Raw genomic sequence first — 8,753 nt, 5'->3', positions numbered from 1 at the left:
TCTTCCCCTCCCCCCCCCACAAAAAATGTTCAAAAATGACAATTCACGAGGAATGCAACCAAGATTACATTTCTGCTTATATAGAGGACTCACTAAAATTACTTCTTTTAGAAGCTCTCTGCCATTCTGTAGATGCTGCCGACCACGGATGGAGACCCCCAGAGGTCTTGTTGTTGTGGAAATCTCCTCTGCCATTGCTGCTCCACCAGCAATTGTGGGGAGCGGGGGGTTCCCACAGGGTACTAAGTCCCCTCATTCACCCAAGATGCTCATAAACTGCACCCCTCCTGGAGTTTGTGCCCATAGGTGTTTAGGGAAGCTTTTAATATTTGATGAATCATTGTATTTTAATATTCTGTTGGAAGCCTCCCAGAGTGGCTGGGGAAAGCCAGCCAGATGGGCAGGGTATTATTATTATTATTATTATTATTATTATTATTATTATTATTATTAAAAACAACAACCAGAGATGGTGGTGAGGAGATTAAGATAAGGTTACCAGATTTTTTTCAAAGAATCCGGGGAAACCTTTTTTTAAAACAGAAAAAAGTTTATTTCAAAATATATATATATATTTTTAAAGAAAATTAAGAAGTAATATCTTCTCTTCTGTGGTCTCTTCTGTTGTGCAGCCTTCCTCTGGGCCCCCGCCTGATCTCTTGGAAGAGCGCAGTTGGCTCTGGCTGGCTTCAGGAGCTGCTCGCTGCCTTGCCAGAAGTCCCCATATGTGCCGTTGAACCAATCACGCAACATTCATTCCCTACTAATAAATCTACAACACTTAAAATATCAATCCAGGGACATTAAATGAAATCCGGGGACATTCCAAGGGCGGATTTTGTCAGGGGACAGATTCGTAAATCCGGGGACTGTCCCTGAGAAACGGGGGCGTCTGGTAACCATAGATTAAGAGGAAAGAGAAATAAGGACACAGAAACCCCGCAAACTCCAGGACAATGAGCCAGTAGGGCATTGGATGAGATGGGTTCTCTACAAAGGATTCTCAACACATTCACTGGAGGATTGTGCTGTAAGGAAGCCTACCTTTAAGTTGCACCAAAAATTATTTTGTAGGCGATGACCGACTTTTGGATTGTCTCTGAAAGCTTCTCCTCCAGCAAAATTGTTTTCAGATAATCCTCTTTTAATGTATGATTGGTTAATTCACACCACACACACACCACACACACACCACCACACACACACCCCATTCGTGAGCAACTGCTCCGCACTTCTCTCCTCCAGGTCCACTGCACAGGAAATAACCTCCAAAGTTTCTTGCGTACAGGAACTGGTGTACAAAAAGTCCACCAACCTCTTGTGATACCACTGAGTTTGTAGCTGGATGCGCCCTTCCGTGGCATTCCCCCCCCCCCCCGAAGATTCCAGTTAACGGGCTACAGGCATGGATGAAAAATGCAAGCTGAGGCAAAACATGAAAGATGTTGACATCAAATATAGCAGGATCCCCGAGGCCAAAGTTAGACAGGGCTCACCTGCCTTTCAAGTGTGAAAATAGGTAATTGTGTGCGATGGAAACTGTTCTCTGAGATTATAAAATTTGTCCTTCCCACTTATCGTATTCAATGAGATAAAAGGGGGCACTAGAGCGGAATATTTGCAGCATTTTACCTAGGGAAGCAGGAGAAATTTGTTTCAGTCCCCGGGTAAAGGCAAATCTATCAAAGCTGCTCTTTTAGAAACAATACGCAAACCAAACCACAGCTCTGATCCAAAATGTACATTTATTCAAATTTTGCAATGCAGTTCTCCAATATAATTCTTCCAATATAGTTCTTCCTATATTTCTTCAATGAAGATGTCGTCTGGATGGAAGTGAAGGAGAATAAGAATTAGATTTTCCCACAGGCCTTTATTCTCCACATTTATACCCATCCTTCAGTCCCAGGTTGGAAATGTAGCTGGAGTCAGTCCAGACGCGGCCCTCCCAGGCCAGGTGGGAAAGGCCTGCCAGGCAGGGAGCAGCTTCTGCAGGACTCCCAGCAAGAAGACCTGGGAGGTGGGTCTTGAGCAAAGAAGGGACAAGGGAGTTGGCTGTCTCCACGGTGTTGGGGCTTACCTTCTTTAGGCTTCAGCCGGAAGCAGGCCAGGTCCGGCCGAATAACCGTCATCTGCAGAGGAAAGAAATATTGGGGTCAGATGGGAGCAAGAGAGCACAGAAGCAGCGCCAAGGCAGGAAAGCCGGGTCTCGCTCTGTCTTGGGCCCAATCCCTTGTTCCAGAGGACCTCCCTGGGTCCTGCAACCTCCTGGCCAGAGGTGGAAGGGCAGCAGCAGCACGAAGGGGGCAGGAAAACCCTCTGGCCTCATCCTGGCTCCAGGGACACACACCGCTGCATCACTCAGCGATGTGCTCTTGGAGGGATGGAAGCAACCAGAGAAATGAATAGAAGAAAGTGAGGTACGTACTCTAAGGCGGGGGTAATTGCGGGCAATGTTGAGGAGCAATGAAATGCTTCTGGCCGCTAATTCCTGAGCCTCGCCGCTTTCCCCCAGGGCATATCCTCGGAGGTCCTGCAGGAGGAAAGAGCGTCTCAGAGTCAGGGGCCAGTCTGGCCAAAGTGGCCCCCACTGCCCCCACCACGGAGTCCCTGGCACTTCTGGACCATGAGGGTTTGCCAGCTTTGGTCTTGGACCAAACGGGGGGCCAAACAGGCTCTGTGCCCCAGAAATAGGGCAGTCCGTTGGGTGAGGGACAGGGAGGGGGCAACCCTAAAACCACCCCTAATGCCATCGGGACACTTACAGTTAGAAGTTGGAGGAGGGTGCCAGGATTAGGCGCTGCTATGAGGAGACTTCCCAGAAGGAGCCGGTAGTGCTGCTTGAGATTCTGCGGGAAAAGAGAGGAGAGTTTGAATGCAGGGTTAGAGTCTGCAAGTGTGTGGGAAAAAAAGAAGAAGAAAGAGGGAATTCAAGACAAAGGACATACCTCTCGGTCCTCCTCCATTTCTGGGCCCTCCAGTACTGCCTCCAAGGTCCTATGGAGGATCAAACTGAGCATATCACTGCTGAATTTGGGGTGCATAGTACTGCAGAGATGAAAGGGAGAGGGTTTGACGCTGCCTGCCTCCTCCGAGTCTCCCTTGCCCCCTTCTCTTTTGAATGGCATAACTACAGAACCATCGCCAACCAATACGACCTGCATTATATCCCTCTTGGGACCTTGATCTATAATATGTGAATCCCATGATACTTATGGACACATGTTGAAGGCATATATCTACAGTTGCATGGTTGTACCTATCTATTACTATGTCCGAGATTTATATTATATTTGTTTATATATGCAATTGTTAAGAGTTGTGATTATTTCTCAGCCGGTCATGATTTTTGTGTGTTTGGCCCTTCTCCCTCCTGCCTGCTCTTTCCCACCCGGAACTCCCCCTGGAGTTCTCCCCCCACAACCCCACCCATGCCAAAGACCCCACTCACCTTAGCTGGAGGAGGGCCTCCAAGGCAAGGGCCAGGGTCAGGGGGCTCCGAACCCTGGAGTGCTCCAAGGGCCGCAAGATGTCCTGGAAGAGAACAGAGGAGGAAAACCAGCTCTTTCCAGGGCCTCCAGAGGACAGCTCCAACCCCAAACACCAGGCTTGGCTTTCCAGGGCAATGGCAACCCCATGCCCTAAGCCGGCAGGGTGGTCCTCTCCGCAGATGCAGAAGCCCTTCCTCCCTAAAGTCCCTCCTTCCCCCCACCTCCCCGCGGGGGTCCCTCACACCACCTATCACTCACCAGAATGGCTTTGGCCGTCTCCTGCTTGGAGCACTTCAGGGTTCGGAGCTCAGCTGCCTGGCAGCTCTGGATGACCCCCAGGAGTTTTAGCTGTTCATCCTCCAGCAGCTGAAATGCAAACGTCAGGCTGTCAGTTCCAAGTGGGGGGAGGGCTACTCCGCATCTGAGACTGCAGAGTGGGGGGCAAAGAGCCCGGGCAGTGGGGGGCAGGTCTGAGGGATCCAGTCCCTGCTCTTGTTTTCTCCGATACTCACCCCTGGGGAAGGGATGGGGAACCGCAGCAGAACTGCAAAAAGAAGGACGTGGGAAGAGGTGAGTACCTGGCAAGGCTATTCCAAGAGTTTTCTCCTGGATTCCAAGTCCTACTGCAGGGGTGGGACACCCCAGGCCTTGGGGGCCAATCCTGGCCTCCTTTCCCCAGAATGGGGCACCCCAGGGAAGGTCACCCTCCCGCTGACAACTGCTCCCCCCCAGCCATGCCCCACAGCCCTGCCCCCTGCTTCCTTCATTGGACCCTACAAAACAGGTTGGCAGCTGGGGGGGTTGGGTTTCCAGCCCCTGGCCCGATGGACCTTGGCTCGGATGAGGCCATCTGGATCTTTGCATCCTTTGACTAGTTGCCCCCCCCCCCCCGCCCATGCCTGCCACTTGCTCACCTGGCTCCACGGGCTGCTCTGGGCCTTGCTGGGGGGCCACCTTGTGGCAACAGCTGAAAAGGCGCCTTAAGCACCTGATCCTAGAAGAGATGAGTGGAGAGGAGAAGAAGAAGAGTTTGGATTTGACATCCCGCTTTATCACTATCCAAAGGAGTCTCAAAGAGGCTAACGTTCTCCTTTCCCTTCCTCCCCCACAGCAAACACTCTGTGAGGTGAGTGGGGCTGAGAGACATCCAAGAAGTGTGATTAGAAAAATTACAGAAGCATAAAGAAGCTAAGGAGGACAAATGTTATTGAATTAGGTAAGAATATATATGTTAAATACTGAATTATTTAGAAGGAAAGAAAAGGCATTTACACTAGATTTTAAAGATGAGAGAGGAAAACTGTAAATTATATTTGATTATGGAATCAGCATGGGGGGGGGCTGGGGAAGTCATGGAATAGGATTGAATGTATGTTTACCTGACCCAGTAGGGGGGTCGGGAATAAGCAATAATTAGAATATTGAATGGGGATGAATTTAAAATGATTTTAATGGCTCCTGTGAGAGGGGGGCAAGGGTAAATTGCTCCCTCCGGTGGGAGAGGACGGAGTAGGGAAATGAAATGTTCGACCTTGTAATATTTGTGCTTTTAATTGGAAATTTTTATAAATTTTTAATAATGAGAGACATCCAAGAAGTGTGACTAGCCCAAGGGCACCCAGCAACTGCATGTGGAGGAGCGGGGACACGAACCCAGCTCCCCAGATTACAAGTCTACCACTCTTAACCACTACACCACACTGGCTCAGATGTTGGCAGCCCCAATTATTGGGGGGTGTTTGTGTGTGAGGAGTAGACCAGGAACCACCGCCGAATTGGCAGAACAGAAATACGTATGTGGAGCCTAATCGATCTTTGCCAGCCCACTGTGACCAATTCCTTCCATCTCTCTGCACTTCAGTGACCTGAAGGGCATCATTAGAGCCTGAAAGAGGAACACCCAGCAGCTGCATGTGGAGGAGCGGGGACGCGAACCCAGCTCCCCAGATTACAAGTCTACCACTATCCCACACTGGCTCAGATGTTGGCAGCCCCAATTCTTAGGGGGTGTTTGTGTGTGAGGAGGGGCGTCTGGAGAAAACCGGGAACCACCACCGAATTGGCAGAACAGAAATACGTATATCCTTGCCAGCCCACTGTGACCAATTCCTTCCATCTCTCTGCACTTCAGTGACCTGAAGGGCATCATCAGAGCCTGAAAGAGGCAGCCCAGAGCATGAAGGGCTGGCAGAGAGAGAAAGGAGGTCCCAAGTGCTCTGGCTTCAAGAGCTACGGCCATGCCAGGACCCAGAGAGCCTGGCCCCTTCATTCATGCAGTCAAGCCGTTTATAAATTTCATGAAGCAAAGGAAATCAACAGGGAGAGGGGAGAGCTTTGGTCATTCATTAACATTGTTACCGGAATTTATGGAAAGGGGGGGTTCCCCCTCTAGCAGGCACCCTACCCCCTCCGACTGTACCCCAAATCGACACCTTCACTTCGGCAAATGTCCCCACAAAACACATCCTGACACAGTCCTTTCCCTTTTCTATTCCAAAGAGTAAATAAGGGTAGAGCTCCACCAATCTGCTCAGACTATCCAAATAACTTTCCAATAGCAACCAATGCACGCCGCGAAACAGCCCCCAGCACAAAGCACACAGGCACTGCAACTGCCGACCAGCCGTGGCCTCTGCTCTACAAATAGGAATTCTCACTGGCAAAAGAGGAAAGTCAGAACCAGCCATGAAAACCGTTCTTGGTCCATTGAAACTAGTCTTTTGCGTTTCAGTCTAGGCTCTTGTACTACCAACCCAGCTGTACGCTTGTGAACCATGAACCACTTATAAATGCCATCTCCAACTCCTTGAAAGATTCCATCAATGGTGTCTCTGAAAAATGTGGCACATCACTTGGGAAGACAGGCAAACTAATACCAGTGTCCTGGAAGAAGAAAAGATCACCAGTGTTGAAGCAATGATTCTCCAACACCAACTTCGCTGGACTGGCCATGTGGTTCGGATGCTTGATTATCGTCTTCCAAAGCAACTACTCTATTCCAAACTTAAAAATGGAAAGCTTAATGCTGGTGGCCAACAAAACAGGTTTCAAGACTCTCTCAAGGCCAATCTAAAAACATGTTGTATAAACACCAATGGCTGGGAAACACTGGCCTGCGAGCGCTCCAATAGGAGAACAGCCTTTACCAAAGGCGTCGTGGGCTTTGAAGACGTTTCAACTCAGGACGCAAGGGAGAAACGAGCTAAGAGGAAGGTACGCTTGGCAAACCCTCACTGTGATCAACTTCCGCCCAGAAAACTATGTCCCCACTGTGGAAGGACGTGTGGATCCAGAATTGGCCTCCACAGTCACTCACGGACTCACGGTTAAAACTCACTGTTTATGGAAGTCAATGTTACTCAGCTACGAGTGATAGAAGAGGAGGAGGAGGAGGAGGAGGAGGAGGAGGAGGAGGAGGAGGAAGAAGAAGAAGAAGAAGAAGAAGAAGAAGAAGAAGAAGAAGAAGAAGAAGAAGAAGAAGAAGAAGAAGAAGAAGAAGAAGAAGAAGAAGAAGATGATATCTGGTCGTAGTCTCGCCTACTGTTGCAGCGGGAAAACCTTCAAATATTCATATAAAAGCAGTCCATTCATATAAAAGCAGATAGACACTGTTCCAATGCTGTTCTGCTCAGAAGGATGCTGTAGCACCAGGGGCGGCACTTGGGATATGGCTAGGGGCAGCCATCATCCCTGAAGCATGACACCATGTACACAGCAACCCTTCTGCCTGGGTGATCATCACTGCCCTCCTGGTCTCTGAGTGCCAGATAGGGGGCCATCTCAAGGACAAGAGTGGATCCAACCTACATGGATTGGGGACTTGGCCAGGACAATAGGGGGTACTCAACAAGGCTGGGAAACAGGAACAGATATATAGATTTTCCTTTGCTTTACTGAATGGGTGTAAGGTGGGGGTCAAGGGAGGGACAGGGACAAACCTGATACTCAGGTTTCCACCGGAAAAACCTCCCCGTTTGTGACACAAATGTGATATATGTGTGACGTTTTATTAAAAGGTGTTGTGGGTAAAATGGGCTTCTTTCTGCTTCTTCTATGTGGTAGTTGGAAGTCCTGTTGCAACAGTTCATTGAGTAAAGACCAGGCCTCTCCAGAGAGCCAAGGCTGTGCAGGGGACCCCATGACTCACACACACACACACACACACAACCCCAAGATGGAGAGAAAGGGAAGGAATGCTACTTACAGCCTGCCCATTTCGTCCAGGAAAAGATCCCACCCTCCTGTCTAAAGTAGCTAACTATCTAAATGCCCACCCAAGCCTAAATCTGAACCCAACCGCAAACCCCTGCCCCTAAGCCTACACCTAACCCCCGCCCTAACCCTACACTTAACCCTAACTACTCTATGTACAAAATAAAATGTACAAAATATGTACAAAATATGCACAGATGTGCACAAAAATATAAAAATAAAGAACAAAAATATTAAAATAAGAATAAAAAATAAAATAAAAGTGTTAAAACAAAAGAATAAAAGAAATAAAAATAAATAAAATAAAAGTAACAAATGAAATAAAAATAAGAAAATGGAAAAAATGACAACAAACCAAACTCCTCTCTAAATCGCCACCAACCACCACCAACCGCCACTAACTCCTCTCTCTCTCTCTCTCTCCACGCCTCACTACAAACCCACAATGGCCACCTGCAAGTCAGTGGCTTTTAAAGGAGAAGCAAGAGATGTCACAAAGGAGGGGGGTCCTTGTCACCGTGGCAACCCTCCCCCCTGGACCTGGGCCCACCTGGCCCCTCCTGAGAGGTGATGCTCCTGTGTCAGAACTCGGAGGCACCTGCTGTTCCGCCTGCAGCTGGGCTGCATCTTCATTACGTGTCTTTAGGTGCCTCTTCACCCAGGCCTTGGGCAGTTAAACAACCTATGGCCTGGGCTGAAGGTGCTATATCAATGTAATGCATAAATAATAATTGTGGAACCACCAAGTCCAGAGTCTAAAAGTACCCCCTCTATCCTGTATCTACGGCAAACCCCAAAAGCAGAAGGGCTCACTAAGTCTTGCTTATTCCACGTAGAGTTCTTTCCACAACTCCACCCTGCAGATTGTCTCAGATTAAAGTTTCCACCCCGTGCCTTGTGAGTGGTTTGCTTTGCACTCCGTTTCCGAAATCCTGCTTATTGCTTTATCACAGCGACATTCCACAGTGACGAGAAGAATGCAGACAAGTGAGAGAGAATATGCAGAGAGAAATGAATAACAGGGTGTGGAATGGAGCATCTTGAAAGGGG

The 8,753-nt window shown here is 48.8% G+C and overlaps 1 protein-coding gene across 1 annotated transcript; it reads right to left on the bottom strand.

Annotated features, from left to right (window-relative positions):
• Positions 1–1,800: 1,800 nt before the first annotated feature.
• On the bottom strand, positions 1,801–8,336 carry LOC117055943. Its single transcript, XM_033165906.1, has 8 exons — positions 8,254–8,336; positions 3,750–3,918; positions 3,452–3,534; positions 2,949–3,048; positions 2,766–2,849; positions 2,429–2,533; positions 2,081–2,132; positions 1,801–1,826 (listed from the first exon to the last, which is right to left on the bottom strand). Exons 1-8 carry the CDS (start codon positions 8,334–8,336, stop codon positions 1,801–1,803), a joined length of 702 nt encoding a protein of 233 aa, XP_033021797.1.
• Between the last annotated feature and the right edge of the window lie 417 nt (positions 8,337–8,753).

Source organism: Lacerta agilis, chromosome 12 (assembly GCF_009819535.1).
Source record: "Lacerta agilis isolate rLacAgi1 chromosome 12, rLacAgi1.pri, whole genome shotgun sequence".
Classification (NCBI taxonomy): Eukaryota; Metazoa; Chordata; class Lepidosauria; order Squamata; family Lacertidae; genus Lacerta; species Lacerta agilis.
Note: the sequence above shows the minus strand (reverse complement) of the source record. Positions and strands in the feature narration are given on the sequence as shown.

Excerpts from the sequence above, each read along its gene's own strand:
- LOC117055943 (XM_033165906.1), bottom strand. The coding sequence starts at position 8,336 with ATGAAGATGCAGCCCAGCTGCAGGCGGAACAGCAGGTGCCTCCGAGTT. Across the intron at positions 3,535-3,749 it reads AGACGGCCAAAGCCATTCTG|GACATCTTGCGGCCCTTGGA; the intron begins GTGAGTGATAGG and ends GTTCTCTTCCAG. Across the intron at positions 1,827-2,080 it reads CCGGCTGAAGCCTAAAGAAG|ACGACATCTTCATTGAAGAA; the intron begins GTAAGCCCCAAC and ends ACTTCCATCCAG.